Below are 26,852 nucleotides of genomic sequence, written 5' to 3' on the forward strand. Positions count from 1 at the left end.
CCCAAGAATTCTCTATGTGGCAAAACTGTCATTCAAAAATGAGGGAGAGATTAAGACATTCCCAGATAAACAAAAGCTAAGGGAGTTTATCACCACTAGATCAGCCCAGTAAGAGATGCTACAGAGTCTGCTAAGGATAATAGACAATAGATTGATGTTGCATGAAGAAATAAAGATCTCTGGTAAGGGTGATGACAGGGTAAACAGAAATACCAGTACTACTGTATTTTTGGTTTGCAACTCCACTTTTTACTTTCTACAGGATCTAAATGGCAAATGCATAAATGTAATGATAAGTCAGTGTTTTTGAATCATAATATAACTTGTGACAAGAACTTCATAAATGTGGAGGGACAGAGAGGTATAGGAATATAGTTTCTGTATCCCATTGAACTTACTTGGTATCAAAGCAAACCAGACTGTTACAGATTTGGGATGTTAAATTTAAGCCCCATGGTTAACTACAAAGAAAATGTTGGAGAAAATGCAAACTTATAGAGACAAAAATTAGAGTACAGGTTGCCAGGGGTGGGCAGAGGAAGTGGGGAGATAATGCAAAATGAGTATAGGGTTTCTGTTTGGGGAGATGGGATAATTTTAGTGAGGGTATTGAAATACAGTAAATGTGATAATTCCACTGCACTGTATGCTTGGGAGTGACTGAGATGGGAAAGTTTATGGTGTATATATGTTCCCACAATAAAAAAAGAACAACTAAAGAGACAATGATAATTAAAGACAATACATAATCCTGGTCAAGATCTACCTTCTTCTAAGGGAGGAGAGAAGGTACAAAAGGACAGTATTAGAACATATGAAAAAATTGGAAAATAGACTGTAAGTTTTATTTTATATCAATGTTAGATTTCTTGAACTTGATAACTGTACTTAAGGTGGATATATAAGTGAATATCCTTGTTCTCAGGAAATGTACATGGCAGTATTAAGTGTTCAAGGAGCACGACGTATACAACCTACACGCAAGTGTTCAGAAAATGGACTGATAAATAGAGACAGACAGACATATGGAAAGATCTGTATGGATTGATACATTGATGGATACATAGAATGATACAGCAAATGTAGTAAAATATTAAAATTGGTGGATCTTGGTATTTGGGGGTGGCGGGGTATGGTGAGTTCTCTGTATGGGGTTTGTATTATTTTTTCAACTGTCCTGTAAGTTTGGAAGTATTTCAAAATAAAAAGTTTAAAATTTTAAAAAAAGGATAATAAAACAAGGCAAAATTGACTTTTCCCCAAGATTGCAAATATTTACTAGATCCGTCACCCCCAAATACTTTTTATTTAAAAGTCAATCAGTGTAATTCACTAAATCAACTTATCATCTTCAGGATTCAGAAAAGCATTTGATGAAATTTAATATCCATTTATATTAAAAAATTTTTCATTAAACCAGGGCTGAAAGGGGACTTCCTCAGTCTGATAAAGGGCATCTCAAAAAAATCCTACAGTTGGGGAGTGGATGTGGCTCAGCGGTTGAGCACCAGCTTCCCAAATAAGAGGTCATAGGTTCAATCCCCAGCCCTACTACCTCGAAAATAAATAAATATATAAATTAATTAATTAAAAAAAGTAAAATCCTATAACTAACCATCATATTTAATGGTGAGAGACTGCTTTCCCCTAAGACAGGGAACAAGGCAAGGATGTCCACTCTCACAGCTGCTACTCAGTCATCCACTGCAGGTCCTAATCAGTGTAATAAGAAATAATTGGAACTCTCATACAATGTAGTGGTCATACAAAATGGAACGGTCATCTTGAAAACAGATTGGCAGTTTATTATAAAATTAAATGCGCACTAAATATACAAGCCAGCAATCCTACTCCTAGGCATTTACCCTACTGAAAACATATGTCCACAAAAAACATAGACTGAAAACATGTCCATGCAAAAACATATACAACAACAAGGGTGAAATCTCAAAAGTATTATTTTAGGTGAAGTCAGACACAATAGATTATATACTGTATAATTATATTCACATGAAATCCTAGAAAAGGGAAATCCATAGTGACAGAAAGCAGATCTGTGATTGAGCTGGGGCTGGGGCAGGGGGAAAGGATTAACTACAAAGGGATAGGAGAGAACTTTGGGGATGATGAAATGCTATTTTTCTTTATTTGTTTACTAATTTGTCAAAAATGATAAAATATTACACTTAAAATTGGTGAATTGCATGTAAATTATACTTTAGTAAAGCTGATTAAAATATTTTAAAATCCTCAATAGAAGAGTTGAAGATAAAGTTGAAGAAATTTCTCAAGGCTCACCAAATGCTCAACCCAATGGATAATAGTGGAACCACACCGTGGAACATCACTGAGAAACTTCAGAACGTTGGAGTAAATACGATGATCCTCTGAGCTTTCAGAGAAGAAAAATAGGTCATAAATGATGAAGAATCAGAATGATTTCAGATATTTTAATAACAACCCTAAGTCTAGAAAACAATGGAGCGAAGTCTTCAAAATATTGAAGAAAAGTGATTTTCAAGGTGGAATTCTATCCAAACCCTGCAGAAAATGTCAGCATAGAAAAATGACATGCAGGTTACAAAAAATTTATTCCCATGTATCCTTTCTTGGGAAGTTATTGGAAGATGTGTGCCACCGAAAGTAGAGAGTAGACCATGAAAGATGCAGGACACAGTAAATGAGAGATCCAGCCCAGGACAGAAGGAGATTCACCAGAGGACAACAGCTGGGCACCAGACTTAGAAGGCCAACTGTTAGAGAGGAAAGGTCAGAAAGACCTCAGTGCTGAAGAATTTTTAATGGGGTCTCATTATCTAGGTATGATTGATGGTATCAATGCCCATAGGGTTAAACTCAATTTCCAGCTCTGCCTCCAGACATGGGGGTTGAGAAGGAGTGGTGGAAAGCGTCAACCTAGCCTTCTGGTTAGCATACACTATCCAGGTATTTTCTGGGACCAACTATGAATAATAAAAGACAGGAAAGTCAGAGGATTGAAAGGTTACCTCTCAGGAGCCTGGGATAAGGACCAGCCATATTACTACACTATACATTAGCAAATTACCAAAATTAAGGGATCAGGCCATGTTCTTGAAGTTTACTGAGTAAATAATTCCTTCATAATAAAAAGTAATTTTGTAGAAGGGACGATAAAGGAATGATTTGAGGATGGATTTTGTGCAGGCATCATATTAATCCTGAGACTGCCATAAATAGCAACATTAAATCAGTCCAAATTAGTTAAACTGCTCAGACTCTGTTTTCTGTAAAGTAGGGTTGATCTATAAAGGACCCAGCACACTGCTGATCCACACTGTGCCCAAATGTCAATTCTCTCCTCACTCTACTAATCTCATGGTCCAGAGAATAGAAAAATTAAAAAAGAAAGCTATTAATTAAAAAGAAAAAAGAAATCCATCTTTCAGAAGGACTTGTTCTTACTATGATTAATACAAGTGTCTATTCTAAAGCAAGAGTTACCAGTGTAGCAATGGAAAAGTTCTACATACAATCCCTTGAAAATCAGAAATAAAATCTATATTTTTGCTCTGTATGTTTTTTTTTATCCCCCCCTTTGCAGCTTCTTTTTTTTTTTGCTTGCTCTCTGCTTTCTGTGTCCATTTGCTGTGCATTCCTCTGTGTGTGTTTTTATTTATTTATTCTACCCCACCCTTGCAGCTTGCTTGCTGTTTGCTCTCTGTGTCCATTCGCTGTGTGTTCTTCTGCGTTCTTTGTGTGTGTGCTTGTCTCCCTTTTTGTGGTGTCACCTTGCTGAGTTGGCTCTCTGCGGTGCTTGCTAGCCAGCGGCTCTCCACAGGGTGCAGGTGAGCTTGCCTTCACAAAGAGGCCCTGGACGAGAACCTAGGGCCTCCCATATGGTAGACGGGAGCCCAACTGATGGAGCCACAGCTGCTTCCCTCTGTATAGTTTTTTAAGTCGTGGTCAGTCATTAAGACACAAAACAGAAATAAAAAGGAAAAAAACTAAAACTGAATGCAATAACCATTTTGAGAATTAACAATTAGAAAGTGAAAAGGGAGGAATAAATATTTGAAGATGACTAGTGTAGCAGTTTGATATGGTTATGAATTCCAAAAATAGATACTGGATTATGTTTGTAATCTGGTCTGTACTTGGGCATGATTAAGTTATGACTAAGGCTTTGATTGGGCCATGTCATTAAGACATGAGTCCCCGTCCCTTGGTTGGTGGGGACTTACAGATAAAAGGCATGGCAAAGGACAGAGTTGAGGGCTCTTAATGTTGGAGTTTTGATGTTAGAGTTTGATGCTGAAGTCTTAAGCTGGAGCCCCAGGGTGAGAGACAGAGCCGTTCACCTGACAGTCTACAGCTGATCTTGTGGAGAGAGGCAAAGCCTAGAGAGCCTCATAGACTACAGCTGACCTTGTGCAGAAAATAGAGGACCTGAGCCCAGAGAGAAGCAAGACCTGGGAAGAGAGGAACCCAGGAAGCCTGAACCCTCACAGATGTTAGCAGTCATCTTGCTCCAACACGTGAAAATAGACTTTGGTGAGGGAAGTTACTTTATGCTTTATGGCCTGGTATCTGTAAGCTCCTACCCCAAATAAATACCCTTATAAAAACTAACCAATTTCTGGTATTTTGCATCAGCACCCCTTTGGCTAACTAATACAACTAGCATTTAGCAGTTACAAAAATAAAAAACAGGAGGATGAGTTCATTCAAAAGTAAAAATATAACTTCAATGGTGTAAAAGGAACTCCAAACTGACCCAGCAAAGGAGGTTCACACAGGACTTTAGGCATGCGCAGCTTGGAGAATGAGACTATAGGAAATAGGACAAGAAAAAGAGGCCTAAGATCTGACCAATCAGTTTCGGAGATGTTTCCTTCTGCCTTCATGTTCCAATAAGCTCCTAGCACAGAAGTCGCCTGATAACCACCCTTTCCCTTTATTTTTTGGACAAAAAATTCCCAATGTCCCCCAAATGCATTGGAACATCTGCTTTTACTTGGTGTTGCTCAATTCATGAATTGTTACAATGTTAAAAAAGTTTTGTTCTATTTGCAGAAGCAGTTCTTTTCGACAATTTTGGCATAGGAAGTGGGATCCAAAGACATTCTCCTTCAGTCCCCGAGGTTTCTGCCAGATACCGGTGCTGGTACCCACCTTACCTTTTAGGTTCTTTGTCTCCTCCTTCAAAGGTTGAAAGTAAGTTCTTTTGGATCTGAGCTGCACTGTAACTCTTCAAGCTTTATTTTCAGTTTGTTTCTCGAGTTTGAAGTTTAATTACCTTTGTTTACTGTTGTAGTCATGGATGCCAGCAGTTAAAAGCCTTCTGAAGGGAAAAGGATTTGGCCCAGTGGTTAGGGCGTCCATCTACCACATGGGAGGTCCGTGGTTCAAACCCCAGGCCTCCTTGACCCGTGTGGAGCTGGCCCACGTGCAGTGCTGATGTGCACAAGGAGTGCCCTGCCACGCAGGGGTGTCCCTGTGTGGGAGAGCCCCACGCACAAGGAGTGCACCCCGTAAGGAGAACCGCCCAGTGCGAAAGAAAGTGCAGCCTGCCCAGGAATGTGCCGCACACACGGAGAGCTGACACAGCAAGATGACGCAACAAAAAGAAACACAAATTCCCATGCCGCTGACAACAGAAGCAGACAAAGAAGAACATGCAGCAAACAGACACAGAGAACAGACAACCGGGGTGGGGGGAAGGGGAGAGAAATAAATAAACAAAGCCTTCTGAATTCCCTTTGGGGAGCCTGGCCCCTACAAATTCAAATGCTATGATGCTCGTTCATGTTTGGTTTTGGAATAATGGCAAAATTTTACCTGGGATAGTTTATGTAATCGATGGTCAATTTGGGGATCATTTTCATTAGATAAACTTGTGTTTTTATGATTATAATTGGAAAATCGCAGCTTTAAAATAAGACAAATACAATGGGGTGCTTATTTTTATTGGTATTTAGAGGCCTCAAAACAGGTTCAAGATTCTAAAATTGCATCCCTAAAAAACATTGTCTCTAATTTATCTCAACGTAGTCAGGAGCTGAAATCCCAAATGCATACCCCAAATTCTCCTTTGCTCCACCACTTCTAAATGCTCCTTTGCCAGCTTACCCCTCTGAGCCCAATACCTCTTCCTGAAGCAGGCTAGTAAGTCAGGGAATCAACAGATGGATCTGGAACCTGGCAAGAAGTCCAAGTGGACATCAATAACCCCAAGGTGGCAGCTGGGAGACCCTCCCCAAGATTCTGCCACTCAGAAGAAGACTTCCTCTGGAAGCCAGGAGAAGCCCTGGATATTCCCTGAGGACTTTATCATTGGGCCCTCCTGGGAGATTGATGGGAGAAATAAGCAATTAAAATGGTAAACAGCGGGAACTCCTCCCCTGCCATTAGCAAAGGGGTGGGATAATTAACAGTTCAAAAAGCGGTACTGAGCCTGAGTTCTCTCTCTTGTGCTCTCTTGCCTCTGGACCCAGACTCCAGCTGCATTCTCCCCCGCTTGGATCAGCATGCCAAGTAAAACCTCGGCCTTTATAACCTATAATGGGAAATTGTAGCCTGTAAATCAGCCCTCTTTACCACTTTTCAGCCCCTTCCTCTCTGTCTGGGACCTGATCTGTTATTTTCTCCCATTTCTCTTCCCTCCCTACCTGAATAAATTACTGGCCTAACTCACCTGGTGTGCTCTTGAAATTAATTTCTGCAGCATAGCCAAGAACCTAAATAAAATCTAGTAACAATCCTATCTATTCTCACTACCCAAACTTCTTTCCACTATAAGCCTTATCTTCAAATGCCTTTCAAGATAAATGTGCAGAAAACATCTACCCTGGATGGTACTTGGACACCTGACCAAACTACCTTCATCCCTTGCTCTAAGGCTGAAGCTAAAGAATTCCCTAAGCTAAAGGAAGACAGTAAAAATTTTTTACTCAAGAAATTTTGCATTTTAATTCAAGTCTATCATCCTGGGCTGTCTGACATTTATCAACGCATTCGTATGTTACTTGGGTCCAGAGAAGTCCAAAATTGGATTGGAATGGCAAATTGGAAGGACGCAGAAAAAGTAGTTCCTCTTACTTTAGATATCTCAACAATTGCTAAATGCCACTTCTAAGGTATTTCCTTGCAAGATTGACTGGGCCAAGGTCCAAGGCTGCAAGCAGGGTAAAGACGAACCTGTCTTTGCTTTTCAAGAAAGACTTGCAAAAACATTTGCTGAACACTCTAGACTATCCCAAGATGAATCTGGAGGCAGAACTGCTTTTAATGGACTAAAGGCTGACCTTCTTACCTTAGTAAAAAGGCACAGCTCTCTGGGCAGTGGTCACCATTATCAGCAGTCCCCCTTACGGAACTGACAAACATAAAGGAACAGTTAACTCTCACTCTAGAAACTGAAAAAGTGACTAAACACACCGAACTACTGGCTTTGCAATTAAAATTGTGGACCCTTCCTGAATCATCCCATACCCCAAGACCTTCTGGAGTCTGTCATTTTCATGAAAAAACCAGGACTCTGGACAAAGAAGCTGCCAATCCACACCGTCCGCCAGGAAGTGCGCACTGACTGCCCTCCTAGGGCACTTCTGGGCTCCATCCAGCCCTCACACTGAGCCAGCAAGGGGGACACGGCTCAACATTCATGCAGAAACTTGCACTTTCCTAGTCAATCCTGGCACTACTTTCTCAGCTATTAACCCCTCTCTATTGATGAAGTAAATATACTTAGATATTCTGGGGCCTCCCATCAAGTTCAAACCACTTCTAAATCAGCCCCAAACCCAGGTACCCTAGGACAATTCACAGAAATGCATTTTTTCCTACTTTGTGAAACTGAATGAAACTGACCTATTTAAAATACTGGGATGCGATCTCCCAAGTAAATGGAAATGTGAGCTCAAGTTTAATGAAAAGGGGGAAATAATTTTATTCCTACCTGAGCCAGGATACCCTTTAGACCAAGAAGAACTGTGTCACCTGCATGTGTTGAGCCTAGAAACTGATTCTACCCTACAACAATCAATAGGTACTCATCTCCTGTCCTCCATCCCTGAAGACTTATGGTCCCAATCTCCTAGGGATGCAGGAAAAATTTAAAACACAGAAACAATTTTAATTTAAATGGATACCCCCAAACTTTCCCAATATGCCCTCAAACCATTACTTAACTCCCATCATTCAAGACTTCAGACAGTAGGGCTTAATAATCCCAGGAACTAGCCACTACAATGCTCTTTGTAAAAAAAAAAAAAATCCCAGTGGGAAAGGATGGAGATTTGCCTAAGACCTAAGAGTAGTAGATACAATTCTCATTCCTTGTTGCCCCATAATCTCAACTCCTCATCTACTCCTATCCCAGATTTTCCCTGGGACTAATCATTTCACTGTAGTTGATCTCCACAGTGCATTCTTTAGCACACCTGTTGTCTTAGTTTGCCACAGGCATGCCAAAGCAAAGTACCAGAAATGTTTTGGCTTTTATAAAGGGGATTTATTTTGGGTAAAAGCTTACAGTTCCAAGGCCATGAAATGTCCAAATCAAGGCATCAGCAAAGATGCTTTCTCACCAAAGTCAGCTACTGGTAGTCCTGGCATGTTGCCATGCGGTACAGAAAGATGGCAGGCGATCTCTGCCTCCCCCTCCAGAATCCACTGTCTTCCAGAACTCAGCTGTGGGCAGCCAGGCATAGGGCGTGTCTCCTACCAGGCCTCTGCTCAGCCTGGCTGTCCTCCTTTCTTCCTGCATTCTGCTGTAAGCAGAATCAGGCACATGGCTTGCAGTTTCACTCGTGCTACTCTGTGGGTACAGCCTCTTGGGAGCTTCATGCTTAAAGCTTTGGCTGCCAGCGATCCTTGAGTTCTCCTTTCACATTGCAGGGTCAAAAATGGCAGAGCTCCCTTTTCCTGTATCTCTCTCTGTGTGTACCTTCGTTTTTTTCAGACCCAGAAAGAGGGTGGAGACCCAAATTGGCTTTTGTCTCACTGATGTAGTCCAATCAAAAGGGTCTCACACCCAAAGGAATGGATTAGTTAAAAAACATAATTCTTTTTTTTTTTTATTCAAACTGTCACACCTGTCCAACCTGATAGCCAATATTGATTTGCATTCACATGGAATGAATTATAATATACCTGGACTGTTATGCCTTAGAGATACATGGAATTGTCCAGTTACTTTTTTCAAACACTTAGAAATAACTTAAAAGACATAATCTTTCCCTCAGACTTCACTCATATGTTGATGATCTCCCGGGATGTCCCCTAAAGAACAAATACGTCAGAGTAACTCCCTACATTTACTAAAACAGCTAGCCTTAAAGGGTTGCAAAGTCTCTAGGGATAAACTCCAAATCGTGCAGGAAGAAGTCAAATATCTATGGCACATCTCTCCAACAAAAGGAATCTGTGACATCCCAAAAGAATCTCTTCTATACAAAACTTTCCCAAACCCCAAGAAAAAAAAAAACTGAGAAGATTCTCAGGCCTTTGTGAATATTGTTGGAATTGAATACCAAATTTCTCCCTTCTAGCTAAACCTCTCTAGGAACTCCTAAATCATACAGAACCTGAGTCTTTGAGCTGGAATTAAAACCAGATTGGTGCCCTTCATTATCTGTGGAAACCCTACAAGACACCTCTGTCCTTGGTCTAACTGGGAGCTCCCCTGTCAGCTGTATGTCCATAAAAGAAAAGGAAATGCCTTAGGAATATTTACGCAAGAGCCTGAAGGAGTCAAGAGGTCCACTGGATATTCTAGTCTGCAATTAGATCCTATAGCCTGATCATACCCTCCCTTGTCTCTAATCAGTGGCTGCAGCAGCCAAACAAGTTTAAGGTACTAGTTATGCAGAACCAACTTGATCTTTTTGCTCCTCATGCTGTGGAAACCTTAATTCTTCTTTAACTCAATAGCTCTCTGCTGTGTGGCTCACACCTTTTGTGCTTAAGCTTCTCTCTCCCTCTCATAGTGCTTTCATAAGACCGCCCCCGCTAAATCCTGCCATGCTGCTCCCACCTCCTGAAGGAGCATGATTATGAATGCAAAATTCTTACCAAAGCCCTAGGCCCAACCTCAAGGAAACCCTGATAGAAAACCCAGATCTAATCCTTTTTATTCACTGGCTGTATTTACAACCTGATGCCCCAGATGGCTGGATACACAGTAACTGCCTTAACAGAGGTTCTTGGGAGTAGCTCTCTTCCTAAAGAAACTTCCGCCCAGAGGCAGAATTATCAGCCCTTACTCAAGCTTAATAAATATCTAAAGGGATAAGAGCAAACATTTACACTGACAGCAGACATGCCTTTGGTGTGGTACTGATTTGGGTATGTTCTGCAAACAATGAGGGTTCCTTACCTCCTCTGGAACTGCCTTTGGGAATGGAATACCTAACCTATTAGAAGTTCTTTTGCTTATAAAGAAATATGCAGTTTTCCCTGTAAATCAAAGGCTGCATTGCCCATAACACCTATTGCAGTTGTCAAAGTTAAAGTTTCCACCCATGAAACACTAAATTCAGATGAAAACAAGGCAAATGACTTGGCTGACTGGGTCACTGAGGCAGCAGCCTTGAACTCTCTTAAAATACCAATTGAGCTTTGTTCACTGGAATCAAGCCCGCCCACCCCTCACCCCCCATGCAACTCCAATGACTTAATTGGCAAGAATTGGCAACTTCCAAAGAGAAGGGCATATGGAAGGCATCAGGCTGTAAATTAGACCCTAACCAAAACATCTGGATAGGACCTAACAGTCTCCCGGTATTATCAGATGCCCTAAAATTATCAACGTTCTGAGCACTTCATTGACTAAGGCATTTCAGAACAGCCAAGATGATAGAAATAATGGAAAAATACTGATGGGGAAATTTTTATATCATCACTTACCAGGTTTATACTCCTTGTCAAACATGTCAACAGAATAACCCAGGAACACTGTTAAAGTTTCCTGTGGGATCTCTTCCTTTACCTTCCAGGCCATTACTAATCTGGCAAATGGACTTTATCCAGCTTCTCTCTTCTCATGGATATTAATATGTGCTAGTAATCATCTGTATGTTCTCTCGGGTAAAAGCTTTCTCTTGTAGACAAGCTACTACCTTTTTTGTAGCCAAGAAGCTAGTTGAAATTATCATTTCAGCTTGGTGTGCACCCACTGAACTTCATACTTGTTAGAGGTTTGCAATAATTAACAAGCTGTATCTCAGTTTCCCCTGATATGCACTGGGAAAAAGGTGAATCCCCCTCCCCCGTGTGGCACTTTCCCACAGTTAAACAAAGGAACCCCACAGAGACAGGAGTAAAGGCAGATAGAAATCTTCACCACCTGCATATCAGAGGGAGATGGAGATCTTTACTACTTCTACCTTCATACCAGAGGGAAAGGGAAACCTTCATATTTACATATTGGAGGAAATAGAGAAACCCCTTAAAACCCTACAGATCAAAAGAAACATTTGCTCCTGCAGCATTCCAAAAAGCCACAAACTCCCTCAACCCCCTCCCACTACCTCACTCGAACCCTCAACCCCCCTCTCACTAACTCTCATTTCCCCACCTAGGAAAGTTCTGTATAAATTCAAACCGCCCCCTTCCAGGAGTGGGCTGAAGTCTCTCCCAGCATGGTGGGGGACTGAAGTCTGTTCTTCAGACCCCCTCCATTGGGAGAGCTTCTCAATAAATAAATTCTTTGCTTATGGTCAATCAGTCTCCATGTCCCAGTAAGAGCCGTATTTTCTCCAACAATACTGATGGAGGCACTCATTTTACAGAACAAATAATTAAAGAAATATGCAGTTTTCCCTGTAAATCAAAGGCTGCATTGCCCATAACACCCCAATCTTCCAGCCTGGTGGAAAGGGCCAATGGCATAATCAAACAATAATTAGCCAAACTTATTAACTCTCTAGAATTATTATGGCCTAAGAAACTTCCACTAGTCCTGCTCAACCTTTGCTCAACCCCCTAAACTCACAAACTCACACCCTATTAAATTGTTACTGGAAGAACTTTACTATTTCCTCACATATCATTTACAGACCCTAACAGTGCCCAACAAGACCTATTTAAATTTTGTGATGCACTCATGAACTTTTATTTTGTACTGGGGCCAGGAATTGAACCTGGGACCTTGTATGTGTCAAGCCAGCACTCAACCACTGAGCCACATTGGCTCCCCTAAGTTGGTGTTTTCATTTGTTTTGCTTGTTGTTGGTTCTTTTGTTTTTAGGAGGCACCAGGGACCGAACCTGTGGTCTCACTCCCATGTGGGAAGCGGGCATGCAACTGCTTGAGCCACATCCGCTCCCCATGAACTACTCTTGAGCTTGTTTCACAGCTTGAAGAAGTCTTGAGGAGAACATTGCCTGACTCCAACTGGCTCCAATAATCTGTAGCCTAGAGAGTTTGTGTACTGGGAAAGACACCAAATTTAAAAATTCTTAGAATCCTGGAAAGGACATTATTAGGTCCTCCTCCCCAACCAATGTGCTGCGAAACTTCCTGGTGTAGGTCCTTGGATATACCTGTTTCAACTTAAATAAGCACCACCTAACCACTAGAAAAGTACAGCCACTGGTCACCTCAAACTCGCCCTAAAAAGAGTTTCAGGTCACCCAGAAGTAGATGACAACTGATGTGAAAAGCTTTCTTGAAGAACTACAGATCAAGAAACATGTATTCTTTTCTTTCCTTCCTGGTCCCTTGTCATATGCCATCCTATTTTCGCAGGCATTGCTGAGTCTGTGCTAATTTAGACCCCATAGAAGGGTCCCAGTTATTGGCTGTACCCAAAGACATTCTGTCCTGGATAGACATAAAATGGCCTATTTGGCATAGACCAAGTATGGGACCAAAGGGTTTGGCACTCCATAATAAATATCAGAAATGACTGCCCCATAGGACTTCCCTTACTCTTAAAGAAAAGGGAGCCTCCAAAGCACAAATTATCCAGACTGTAATGAACTTCTCTCTTTGCATAAACAATGATAATGACACTGGACCTTATCTAGGTACTATTCCATCAACCTCTGCAATTAGACTCTTTGATAAGACCAAAAGAGGAAGGCAAATGGTGCCCTCTCTATAATGACACAATAATCAAAGAAGACTCTGATGATGTACTTGACACTTAAAATTTCATGCTAAATGAAACAGCCTTTTCTACTACTGGAAACTTTTAGGATTTTGGAAAGCCAGTGTTGTCCTTGTCTCTAATTCTGACAATCATATAATCTGTCATGATGAGGTCTCAGGTCTTGCTTGGACACAAGTTCCTAAAAGTACATCACTCATTTATAACCATTCCCATAGCTATATATCAACTACATTGCAAAGTCCATTGTTTATATTCTACTAGATCCCATAAAGGTACACTTTGTACAGATACAAACTCCTCTATATCTAGCTGTTGAGAGAGGCACAAACAAATCTACTGGATTATGGGTAGTACTTTAACTCCCATTCTGTCTGGCACAGGCTTTTTCTTCCTGTGTGGAAAGAATGCTTATGTAGCTTTGCCCCCAGCCTGGAGTGGGACCTGCACAGTAATGACTTTACTCCCTGACCTAGAGAAGAGGGACCAATTAGAAACAAAAAAATGTAGCCAACCTGGGCTCTTTGATTTATCAACTTAAAAACCCTTTTAGACCTAAGCAGGACAATAGAATACAACTCATTAATTGAAAGGTCTGGGACAGGCTGGAAATTTCTGGGAAGTATATTTTGATTTCATGGAATTCTTTAACTTGAAAAACCATCCTCAACATGTTAAAAACTATTGAGGGAACAATCTATGGACTAAAGTTGATTTACTGGTATTCTACTATAGATTTATTGTGATTCTAGTAATAGAAGAAATTATACCACTAATGTAGAAGCAGTGGCCACTAGAGGTTCTGAGAGAAGGGAAAGGGAAAAATAGGTGTTAATACAGAGGCATTGGGAAGCGGACTTGGCCCAATGGATAGGGTGTCCGCCTACCACATTGGAGGTCCGCGGTTCAAACCCCGGGCCTCCTTGACCAATGGGAGCTGGCCCATGCGCAGTGCTGATGTGAGCAAGGAGTGCCCTGCTATGCAAGGGTGTCCCCCGCGTAGGGGAGCCCCACGGGCAAGGAGTGCACCTGTGAGGAGAGCCACCCAGCGCGAAAGAAAGTGCAGCCTGCCCAAGAATGGCACCGCACACACAGAGAGCTGACACAACAAAAAGACACACAGATTCCCGGTGCTGCTGATAAGGACAGAAGCTGTCACATAAGAACACACAGTGAATGGACACAGAGAGCAGGCAACTGGAGGGGGAGAAGGGGAGAGAAATATAAAAATAAATAAATAAAATACAGGGGCATTTTTGGGACTTAGGAATTGTCCTGAATAGATTGCAAAGACAGACGCAAGCCATTATATATCTCACTATAATCTACAGAATTGGGTGGGAAAGAGTGTAAACTACAATATAAACTTTTCAATCCATGCTTAGTGGCAATGCTTCAAAAATGTGTTCATCATTTGCAATGAATGTACCTCACTAATGAAGGATTTTGTTAATCCTGGGGAAATGTGGGAGGTGTGGGGAGCGGGGCAAATAGGAATCCCCTATATTTTTTATGTGTTATTTGTATAATTTAAGTATCTTAAAAAAAAATTTTTTTTAAGTGGTTAAAATGGGAGATGTTTAGTTACATATGTTACTACAATAAAAAGTTTACAAAGGAAAAATCTATTATTGAGGGGGAAGCAGATGTGGCTCAATCAAATGAGCTTCCTCCTACAATACGGGAGGTCCCAGGTTTGATTCCTGGTTCCTCCTAAAGAAGACAAGTAAGGCAGTGAGCTAACACAAGAGACACAAGGAGGAAAGCATAATGAGAGATCAACAAAGCAGGGAATGGAGGTGGCTCAAATGATTAGGTGCCTCCCTCCCACATCAGAGATCCCAGGTTCAGTTCCCAGTGCCTCCTAAAAAAATAAGGAAGATGAACAGACACAGCAAGTGCAAACAATAAGGGGGTGGGGAGAAATAAAGAGTAAAACAAAACTATTGGGGGTGCCTTTAACAATATTATCGAGGCATTAGAGAACTTATAACTTGAGGTAGACAGCCCAGTGGGTAGATGACCCAGTGGAGGATGTCCCACAAAACTGTGGGGCACTTGATATCCTCACAGCTCAGCAAGGAGGGACATGTGCCCTGTTAGGAGAGCAATGCTGCTTTTATGTAAATTAATCTGGCAACACTGAACAAAACATTAAAGACATCGAGGAAAAGATTAAGATACTGCAAGAACTAGGGTCTCACAGGTTTGAGATTTATTTAGCTGGTTTAATCTCGAATGCTGGGGAGAGACTGGACTGAGGACATATTTCAAGCACTGTCAATCTTTTTCCTCCTTATAATTATCATAGTATCTTTAATTTGTTCTTTCATTTCAACCATTTCTCGCTTCCAAAATCATACTGGTAAATCAGTTTTTAGATCTCAAGGTCTGCACTTAGGATGGAGAAAACCTCTGATAACTACCTTTGCTTACCCCAAAATGCTGTTGCCTCTGAAAAATATTCCTCTGATGTCTTTCAGAAATCTTATCGCTGACCTTTGATGGAATCCATTTCCCAGTGTTGCCTCAACTGGCCCTGGTTTTGTAATATATTCCCTCCTCCATGGGACATGACACTGGACCTTTCCAGCTACATGGATGCCTAGGATCTTCTCCTAAGCACCAGGGGGCAGCACAAAATCAATCCTCATCAGTGTTGTTTTCTATGAAAGATCTTGATGGAAAGGGGCATGTGTGAAAAGAACTCCAAATTGACCTTCAGGCCCTGGGTTACAAAACGGTTGCCAGCAAAAGAGGCGCACAAGGTAGACACCCTGCACTAAGGCAGTCAAACTTGAGAAATACGTAGGTGGGAGAACAAGACTTAGAGGAAATTGGACAAGAAAAAGAGGCCTAAACTCTGACCAATTGGTGTGGAACAAATTTCCTTCTAACTTGATGATCCAATAAGCAGCTAAAACAGAACTCACCTGAAAACTGCCGTTCCCCCTGCCCCTTTTTTTTGGACTATAAATTCCCAATGTACCCCCAAACACTTTGGAACACCTACTTTCACCAGGTGTTGCCCAATTTGCAAATTGTTATACTGTTAATAAAGTTCTTTCTATTTGCAGTAGCAGTTCTTTCGACAATAGAAAAAAAGGGGAAAGAGCTATGAAACTTTATGAGGACATAAATAAAATAGGACTTCTTTCCATGCCTGATTGGCTAACTGCCTATCATCTTCCCTGAATTGGTACAAGTTTTGACTTCCCGCAATTCAGAAATAAGAGGTGCTATACTAGAGGATGGTAAAAGGCTCTGGGGAAGGACCTGAACCTGATCATCTGTTTATTTATGTCATTATCCACACCCAGCTATTGTTAAAGAAAATAAAATGGCCAACAGTACTGGGTGTTGCTGGGAGGGTCCCCATTTCCAAGAAGTGCTTTTCCAGAAGACAAAAACAATTGACCTGCAGGGGTTTTCTAAGAAAATGGAACTACCCTACAGGGTTGCTGATGAGCATTACTTGCCAGTAACAGTTTTCATCTGGGAGAGACAGTTTATCAGATTAGACAAACATACCATACTAACCAAAGCCCATCTGCTCTCTACTTTGTAAGACACCACTCTCCCGCCCCCATGGAAAATGGAAGCAACATCAGCCAATCAGAATGTTTCCTCACTTGCTTCCGCTTCACCCTCTATGAGCTTCCCCTTTCCACTTCCTCAGCGGAGCTTCCTTCTACTTTCTGAATAGGCTGCTGCCTGGTTCATGGATTGCTCAGTAAAGCCGTGAGAGCCTAAATTTAATGTTGTTGAAAAGCTTTTCTTTATACTATAAAATTCTGTCTACATATGAAATCCCTTCATATTCCCCCCCCTCATAACTGCTCAAAAAATTAGCATTAATGATGAATAAATGGCTGGATGATGATTTAAACATAGAGAATTAGGACTGTGGATAGAATTCATTTAATTTCCCTTTTTTTGTCATAATTCTGCTTGCATAACACAGAATAAAATGTTAAGAATACTTAGTTTAGTTGTAATGGAACACACAAATTTACAGATCATTCACAATGCGAATGGGGCAAACTAAAATATCTTCTTTTGACAAGGGAGTTTTGAAGTTAAGATTTTTAAATTCCAAAACAGTTTGTGTTTTAGACGTTCCAGGTAAATAGCTACTCACATAGGATATAAATCCCTACTTCTATGGGCTAGGGTGAAAAATCAGTAATAAAATGTTTGTAAAAATATTTTGGAGGCTGCAAAATGCTAAATGAAAGTTAATGTTACTATCGTGTCTTAGATAAGACAATAAGATGTCTAGAATTTTGAGGGGGACGGGGTAAAAGACAATTCCCAATCCTTAAGAGACCAAATATAATGGGCTCCCCGAGTCAAGTAGCAGCCACTAAAATGCCACGTTCACTGTGTCCCCAGTCAACAAATCTATGCACCTTACTGGGTGTCAAGCATTTTGCTTGGTGTGGGCAATACAACAAAACATGAGATACACTTAATTTCCACCATTGTGGTACTTAAAATGAAGCACAGTGCCTGGTAAAAGGTAAAAGAAAAGTAAATGCTGGATGAACATGTGCACACATGGACAAACAAATATGAAAGCAGTTGAAAAAATTTGAACTGTTTAGTTGAAAGAAGAGATGCCTTAGTAGACAGATCAAAGTTAGCTCTTAAGACTAAAAGCTGTCCTGCTGTGTGTGTCACCTTGCATGATTTCTGAAACCACATTATGATTACACAGCAGCCATTACAGAAACAGATTAAAGCCCGACAAAGGAAGGTCTTTTTGGAAAAGGAAAACTGCTGTCTAAAAAGAAATGTTTTATGTCAGCAGGACGTAGTTTCCTTATTATTAGAAAAGTTTAAGCAGAGATGGCATGGTGAGATGCTGAACAGGCCACTTAAGCATAAGTGAGGGTGGGGGTGGGTAGGGGGAGCTGCCCAGATTACATTTTAGGCCTTTTCCAAACTTAGAGACGCAGTTAAAACCAAACAGACCCTTGTGGTAAAACAAACAAACCCAAACCGGGAGAGAAGAACATGGAAAGAAGGGTCGAGGGAAGCACAAACTGCCATCAGGAAAGGAATGCCACAGTTTGACAATGCAGACTGGACCAAACGTGGCAATAATGTATCGAAGAGCACAAGAAGTGAAAAGATGCTCACTTCTCACTCCACAGGCGTGCTGGGTTCCTCCCAATGCCTCCATATGTGTGATTCTTACCAAGACGGGAGCCTCCCGAGGTCTCCTCCAGCATCCATTCTTCCCCTTTTCCCAACTGAGGAAACATATCTGGTCTGGGTCCTAAGAGCCCTGTTTTTGAGGGAGAAAAAAATAGACCTTCACTATTCATATTAGGGATAAATCATTGCCGAGAGGAAACCTGGTTCTTGGAACTTCCTGGAAAAGGTGACTTATAGGAAGGCCCAGGGTAGACAAATAAAGGGCAGCTGGATGGACTCAGCATCATGTTCCCGGAATGCTTGGGCCTGACACACAACAATCTGTTTCCATGTACCTCTTTTTCCTGGAAGGGAATGGAAGATTCAACCCCAGGTCAGTTTTGAGTCATCTGCATGAACCCCAATCACCTTTAAGGCATCTACACAGCCCCTAGTTACCTTTGAGCAATCTGAAGGACTCCTAGTCGCCTTGGAGGCATCTGCACTTGGACTCCAAAAGAGTCCTGGGCCTGGGCCATGAAAGGTAGGCGAGTAGTAGTAGCCTTGAAGGCAACATCCTCAAATGACCCATTTCTACCTTAATCTTCTCTATGGTACCAGTTTAAGGGTCCTGAAGAGATCCCCAACTCTGAAGACAAGCCTTTCAAGGCTCCCCTTCTTACCTAGTGAGACCAAGTTGCTATAGTTTTCCAGCATCACATCCTTGTACAGGGCCCTCTGAGCAGGGTTCAGTTGCCCCCATTCGTCCTGGGTGAAGAGCACGGCTACATCCTTAAATGTCACTGATTCCTGTAACAGCAAACAGGCGCCTGTTGACCAGGAGTCACCCCTTCATGTGGTTCTCTGGAAAAGGCAGAGACTGGCAGTCTCTGAAGAGCTTGTTGAGATTGACAGGACTATTAGTATACAGGGCGCTGGTGTTCTGTGACAAGTTTAGGATTTCCTCAGGGTCTCCTAAGGGGCTTAGTTTTGTTGTAGACTTTATTTCCCACTTTGAGGAAAGACATATTATAGAGAAGATATGCTTCCTCAGCATATGACCGAATTCTGCTTTAGGTCTCAGCACAGACATTACTTCCTCAGCAAAGCCTTCCCTGACTGCTCCTATAGTTACCTATGCAGGCCCATCAAAGCACTATCCAGTTTATGGTGATATTTGGCTTCTGATTTTGGGCTCTCTGCTGGGATGTTAATGCCAAAAAAAGTATAGACCATTTCCACATGCACCCTGTATTCTCAAGATACTCAGCACCTCATGTACTCAGCACCTATTATCCGTTACTCTACATCCCACACTTCCTCAAGCTGTTCACCTCCAGCACATGCATTCTACACAATCTGACCTTGTCTCCTCTGCTCTTCATTGAAAATTCTCAAACAGGGCCAACCTCTCTGAATCTAACATGTAAAACTTAGTAGTTAATGGTCTTCCTTGTGGACTAAGAAGCAAAAGGCGACGAGGTGCAATGAGAAAGAATTAAGCATAAGCATGGAGAAGAAAGTAAAGGGTCCAAGAGAAAGGACTTTTAGGGTTTTCTAGCTTTTTCCATGCCCCCCACTTCTGGAGCCCAAATACAGTTGCTTCCTTGCCTTTGGAAATTGGGAGCCACCCCAGTATCTTTCCAATTTATGGCTGCTTTTGTGTATGGTAGTCTGAGTTAGTTTTCTGCTACCTGCATCCAAAGCCCGCATACATAGTTGGCAATCAAGAAATACTTGTTTGACTGAATCCATGAGCCAGTTTATCAGGGACTATCATTCACCTTTGTATCTCAGGCACAGATAATGGCCAGCATATTTTATATGCCTAACTATAGGTCTGATGAATGATAACCAATATTAAGCCAGATATCCTTCTTCTAAAGAGGCTGGCACTGCTCAAAGCTTTTGAGGGATTTCTTGAGCCTGTACAGGCTTTTGAATAATTTTACTCATATTTAACATTCTTCTGAAATAAAAAACAAATGTCATTTGAAAAGAAAAGCCCAGTAAATCCCACCTCCTCAAGAGGGGCTTAAGGTCTCTTCTCCTGGGTTCATGGACCCTTTGCTGCTTTAAACCCCTCAATTTACTGGCTGGTGGAAAAAGCACAAGTTCTCAGGTCAGAACAACCTAGATTCCAAGCCCAGCTTGCCACTTATGCATCCTTTAGCAAGTTACTCGGGTTCAACTTCCTCAAGGATGAACCCAATATGAGGGGGGGCCACTGGGGTCAGGTCTCTGGGTAAGACTGGAATCCGAGTAAAGCTCCTGGTCAGAAGAAAACAGCATGTCCACCCTTTTCAAATAGGAAGGTAATTTAGGGAACACAAGCAGGTACCCCTGACTCACCTGAACCACGGCTGGCAGGTGCCTGACAGCCATTCCTTCTTCTTTGAGGAGCCAGTCTTCGGGAACAGCGAAGCCCTGAGGAGACAGGTCTGGACCTTTGCAGAAGCTGGGCTCCTAGGGTGAGAAACTCCTACACACCTGTGATGAGGATAGGCCTGGGTTAAAAGATGCCACAGGCGGTTTAGAGTGACCCTGCAAGCATTCACATTCTGGGAGGCCTCTAACATTCCAAAGCAGTGAACTCTTTATCCCTTTTTACTCCCAATTCCCCCTCTGAAGGCGTTTGTGCTCGCCTCCACGAAAGCGAATCACTCACCATGCTACTTTACTCTAGCGCCTGAGTCAAATACTCCGTCTCCCCTTCTCTATCTTAAATACACTGATTTCCACAGGCAGAAAGCTGGGTCCAGCCTGGCGTTCTACCCACCTTCCCGCCGTTGACCTGCAGCTAGAGGTCTCGAGGGAAGCGTGTCTCTCCCTAGGACAGGTACCTGGGAGGGAGGTGGAGGAAATGGGGAAGGAGAGCTTCCTCCTCCTCTGAAAGGAGGCTAAGAAGGCTGCATTTAGAGGTAAATCATCAAAATCTCTGGCCGACCCTTTCTCTGGCCTCAGGCTTCTCAGCTTCCGAGGAGTTCACTCTCCGGGGTCCAGTTTGGGTGACCTGGAGTCAATGCTGAGCTCAAAGCTAGGTGCTTGGGGGTGAGGGGGGTGGGTGGTCAGCATACAGGACAGCAATCTGTTCAACAGCCCCCCTGCCCGCCCTCTGCCGCCCCCCCGGATGCCCGCAGCGGGCTGCGGCTGCCGGGCGGGGGCCCTGCCCCAGCGAGCTCCTCGCGCGGGGATCGAATCACACGGGAGCAGCTACCGCCGGAGCGCGGACCGGCTGCCCCCAGCCTGCGCAGAGGCCCGAGCCCGCCCTGCTTCGCCTGCGCTCGGATTCGGAGCTAAGCCCAAGACACCCACGCTCGGCCGTGCGCCCCTTTTCTCCAGGTAATCCCATCTCAGACCCACATGGCGGGAAGCTTGGGGTTTCAGACCCGCGTCCTCCTCAGCTGACCCCGACCCGGACCTGCTCGCCTTCCCCTCCCCCTTCTCCCCGGGCCCGACCACCCCGCGGCCGCTCCCCGCTCCCCCGAGGCGGCTGTGGCCACAGTGCCTCGTCACCGCTGGGTTGCCCTTGGAGGAGCCTCTGCCCGCGGAGAGGGAGCGCGGGAGCCACATCGCAGTCAGAACACAATGAACCGGAGCCTGAGGCTCGGATCTGAACTGCGCTTGCGCGTTGCCCAGGGAACCGCAGAGCCGAATCCCACAAGTCTCAGAGCTGCCGCGCCCCCGCCCCTCAGATCCCCTTCCACAGGGAGACTCCGCAGTGAGCGGCCGAATCCGCGCCGGGCAGGGAGTGACTTTGTGCGCCTGCGCAAACCCCCCCTTCGGTCCGGGGAGAGCGTCTGGGTTCGCGGCTCTCGCAGGGAGAACTACACTTCCCAGAGGCCTCTGCGGGGCGTCGCCCTTCGGGACCCGCCGATCCCTCCGAGAAGGTACGGATGCTTTCTGTTCAGGCGCAGGTTCGGCCCTCGCCTTGAAATAACGCTTAGGAAGATGTAGAACAGCGAGAAGTTGACAAGGGGGTCAGGGAAGTTAGTCCCGGGGAACGGCACCTGATCCGGGGGAGAGGGCGGTCGGGAAGGCCCCGGAGGAGAGAGTAGGAAGCGACAGGCCGAAAAGGCGCGTTTCCCGGAGGAACAACCGCGCCCGAAAGACTTGAAAAGGCGCGGGGACGCCGCATCGAGACCGGCGAGGCCTGGTATCGCTCAGTTTGGCGCGGCAGTCTGTCCAGTATGTGGCTAAGTGGAGAAGTGACAGACTGATTTGCCGAGGGGGGGATGGGGACCTGGAAGGGGGAGGGGCAGGGGTGTCAGGCCGGAGACTGGCGAGTTAGGAGGCTGCTCGGCGGTTCAGGAGAGAGCTGCTGACCGCAACCCAGGCGGTGGCCGTGGGGACCGAGGGAACGGTGGGCGGAAATGGTCAGGAGTTGGAACGCGCTTAGTTCTTGGTGACTTATCCCATATAAGGGGTGAGGGAGAGTAAGGAGTCAGGATGCCAAGAAGTCTATCTAGACAACCGGGTGATATTTGGAGAGGATGGTATTTTTGTTGCAGTGGGCAGACCAGGATGAAAGGATGTATAGAAAAATTCAACTGGAGATTTTTAAATGCCTTTGAGTTAAAAGGCAGTTTTTTTCGTGGAGCCCAATGAGAAGGTTGTTAATTTTGTCAGTGGTGAAAAAATGTTAGAATGTGATCCAAGGTTTGTCAGTTGGGTAATTGAGGGCCAGCTTTAAGAGAGTGGGGCCAGTGGCTTCATTTATATGCTACTGCAGTATTTTCTGAGGTTTCATTGTAGATTGCTTTCTAAAGACACCTATGGAATTTGCCATGAGTGCCAACTTATTGCTAGGCACATTATTCTAGGGGCTGGAGAAATCACGGTGAAAACCCTGCACTCAGGAATGTTTAATCCTACTAGGTGAAGTGGTTAATAAAACATAGATAGAAAATATAATACCAGGTAGTATAACTACTCTAAAAAATATAAAGCTGTGTTAGTGGTTAGTGTGTAACGAGATCTGGGATTGTTTTAAAGTGTTCTGGGATATTGTCTTAGAGGAGGTAAGAGTTTGGCTGAGATTTTAATGCAGTGAAGGAGGAAACCATTTGAATATCTGGGGGAGAAAACAGAAATGCAGTACAGTGATAGAAAGGTGCTTGGTGAGTTTGAGGCTCAGCAAGACCAGTTTGATGGTAGAGAACACAGTGAACAAGGCAAAGTGGAAAACGAGGTTGGAGGGATAAAAAGAGACCTTGAAGGCCATCAGAGAAACTTTACATTTATTTTGTGTGTAACGGGAAACGATTGGAGGGGTGTGACCAACAAAGCGACACGGCCGAGCACACTTTGACCATCAGTGGTCAGCTATGGGGAGAGCAGACTGTGGCGGGACTAGAGAGGATGTGGGGAATCCAGTTTGGGAGCTCTTGCAACAGTCTGGGTGAGGGATTACCTTCTGCAATTATATATCCTTTCTACCAGGCATTTGCTTTGAGACCCTAGTGATTATAGATAATTGAGTCCTTCATGACATGCAAAGGAGTTGGGCGTTATTCTATTTTTAGATATATGAGCATGATTATGTAATATTTATAGAACATTGTGCTGGGCACTTTTATAAGCACTTTATAATGTATTCCAAAGCTAAGAGGTTTGCATTAAGAGAAACTGAGGCATTGATACATTAAATAATTTGCACAAGGTCTTGCATCTAGCAAATGGATTCAGGAGTCCCACCCCTCCCGATAAAGGAAAGGTAGAAACAACCAGTTGTCCTCATTATTTGTTGCCTACAATGGCTGAGAGCTGACATATGGGGGCCTACGGGTTCCAAAATCCTTGGGAAAAGTAGTGAAACCTCCATTTATTTGACCCAGTTCTCTTGGTTGAGCTATGGCCTATTAGGGAGAAGTGTGTTTTTTAAATAAGTGAGAAAGAGACCAACAGAAGAGAAGTAAAACGTCTAATGTGGAGCCCAGTATACCCTCCTGCTTTAGTCAGGATTCACACACTAACTTTATTGTTCTGAGCACCTGCTAGGACAGTCTACTCTTCTCTCAAGACCTCTCATTAGGATTCCTCCTCAGAAAAAAAGAGGTTTTGACATGGCCTTCATTACTCATTTCCCTGTCTGCCATCACTATTTAGTATGGATATGTGTGGTACATTCAATCATGTCTCCCACAAAGACATGTTCACATCCTACAAGTGTGGACTCATTGTAAATAGGACCTTCAAAGATCCTACTTAGATGAGATCAAAGTGAATCAGCATACGATTTAATCCAGTATGACTGAAGACCTTATAAACAGAAGACATTGGATGCAGCAGTAGAAGCCACAGGAAGAGAGAAGAGAATGATCTCTATGTAACAGTGATGGAGGATTGTCATCAGGGCACCACCAGAATACTATAGACTTTGGAGAAAGCATGGCCTTGAAGACCCCTTGATTTTGGCCTTTTGGCCTCCTAATCTCTGAGCCAATAAATTCTTGTTGTGTAAGCCAATTGATTTGTGGTATTCTGTTATAGCAGCCCTGGAAAACTTAAAGACAGTATGCAAGTGAGCACTTACATCTGACCAAGACCTGCGTCACCAATCTGCTTAATCTTCTCTGGAATAATTCCTACTTCCTAATAGTTTCTGGTACTCATTTCTTGAGCCCTGTTATGATCCTTGTAGCATGACAGTAATAAGCTCTTCCTTTAGTTTCATTTCCTGCCACTTCTTGACTTCAACTTTACACTCCAATTACCTTCCTAAATAGACACTGTGCTCCCTTAGCCTTCTTGGCTTACTCCACCCTTCCATTTCCTCCTGTCTTCTCATCAGCATCGAAATCGTTCATTCCCATGGCACCTTGTCCTTTTGTTTTATAACCCTTCTTCTGTAATTTTCAGTTTATATATTAGCATCTCCAAGATTAGGAGCTACTTGACAGCAGAGGCCAAGGGTCATTCATTACAGAATTCCTGGAAGCTGACTTATCATGGAATCTCAATAAATATTAGTTGCATGCATCAACTAAACTTTGAACAGGAAACATGTCTTATTCATCCTAGTAGTCACTTCAACCCTTAGCCCAGGATAAGCATTCTTAAGTCTGCTGACTGCAGGCAGGAACTGAATTATGCCAATACGTGCCTAAGACAGGGAAGTAACCTCCCCCAATTATAGCCCAAGTATTCATCAATTTTTCATTCTCTTCCCCTCCAGGGCTGTTGATTTTTTCTTTCCAGCCATTTCTCTTCCCCCATTCCAAGCATGGAGCCTTGAGGAAAATTAGGTAAATGATTGACACAAAGCTTGTCTGCCCTTCTTTCACAAATACACATACTTTGTACAACTCAGTATACAAATGCTGGGTATCTTTGACTAATGAAGAATAAACTCGTGGAGGCAGATCAGCAAGGCATAAGGAGGAATGAAAAAGTCAACTGACTGTATCCTCAAGATTTTTAATCATCTTTCTTCTCATACCTAGTTTCCTCCTTTCCTTTCATAATTCTTGTGTCCCCCACCTGATCTTGAGAGAAATGAAGGGGAAAAAGGAAGGAGGCAGACGGACACATGGGTAGAAACTATATGAAAATGATAAGGAGGGCAGCAAAAGAAATGCTCAAAGGAAGTCTCAAAATCAGATGTTTTACCTGGAGCTATGGCAACTATCAGGTGACCATGATGGAAAATCCAGGGAATTCAAGACATTGATATTATTTTGTCTCTGAACCAATGCTAACACCTCCAGATTGTTATGAGAAAAACAAATCTCTATTTGATTAAGCCATTATTAACTGTGCTTTCTATATTTGTAGCCAAAATGTCTTTTGATTGATATACTCTCTAGCTATCTTTCTGTCTCTCCTTTCTCAGTCAAGCTACTAAATCCTTTTTCTACATTTAATTTACTTGTCAACCCACTGAAATTACAGAGGTTATCAATAATCCAAAACTAATGGACACATTATTATTTTATCCCTCAATAGCACTGGCAATATTATTCCAATTCTTCTGTTAAAATTCTCTTTTACTTCTGTGTCATCCTGATTTTTCTGTATATTTTATTTTTTTATTGTTTCAGTTTCTACAGATTCCTCTTCCTCCACTGACCCCATTCAATGACACTTCCCTAGGGGCTCCATTATTATTAACCTTGTACTTTACCATCTATCAGGATTCTTCACTTCGATGTCTCGTAGACTCATCAAAATGCCCTAAAACTGAACTTATCATTACCCCCCAAAAATTGGTCTACTTTCTGTGTCTGCATTTTTTACTGTAACCATGGCACTGCTCTCCATCCAAATAAATTCAGGCCATCATAGACCCTATTTTTCACTCAATTAACCACATTTTATCAGTTACCAAGTTATCTAAATTCTGACTTTATCACTTGAATTCTTCTCCCATCCCACTGTCATTTTAGTTTTGGCCTTGGGAATGGAGAACATATTTATTTTTATATTTCTATTGCATAGCTTCATGTGTAGCATGTAACTCTGTGTGAAGTAAAACTACTATTGTAACTATAAAACCTGTGACATTTCCTTATGATTTGTGTTTGAACAGGTTTTCAGTTACAAATATTTTGTTAATGTTATGTCCGAATTCCATGTCTCTTAAGTGTTCATCCTCTCCCTTCTCCTTTCCACT

At 42.8% G+C, this 26,852-nt stretch overlaps 1 protein-coding gene across 8 annotated transcripts in view; it reads right to left on the reverse strand.

Annotated features, from left to right (window-relative positions):
- ZNF454 (zinc finger protein 454) overlaps window positions 1-21,972 on the reverse strand; it is a 41,620-nt gene extending 19,648 nt beyond the window's left edge. For 2 of the 8 annotated variants that reach the window (XM_058283485.1, XM_071211357.1), the window contains exons 1-4: window positions 21,747-21,972; window positions 20,591-20,728; window positions 18,922-19,048; window positions 18,300-18,389 (exon numbers count right to left, since the gene is read on the reverse strand). In XM_058283485.1, the coding sequence (XP_058139468.1) occupies window positions 18,300-18,389; window positions 18,922-19,048; window positions 20,591-20,623 (250 nt within the window). In that variant the 5' untranslated portion in view covers window positions 20,624-20,728; window positions 21,747-21,972. Of the gene's footprint in view, window positions 1-2,298; window positions 2,393-5,159; window positions 5,324-18,299; window positions 18,390-18,921; window positions 19,049-20,590; window positions 20,729-21,017; window positions 21,082-21,185; window positions 21,283-21,601 lie in introns of those variants that run through there. The other 6 variants (XM_071211360.1, XM_071211347.1, XM_058283519.2 and 3 more) reach the window with 6 other exon arrangements.
- Between the last annotated feature and the right edge of the window lie 4,880 nt (window positions 21,973-26,852).

This window comes from Dasypus novemcinctus, chromosome 2 (assembly GCF_030445035.2).
Source record: "Dasypus novemcinctus isolate mDasNov1 chromosome 2, mDasNov1.1.hap2, whole genome shotgun sequence".
Taxonomy (NCBI): Eukaryota; Metazoa; Chordata; class Mammalia; order Cingulata; family Dasypodidae; genus Dasypus; species Dasypus novemcinctus.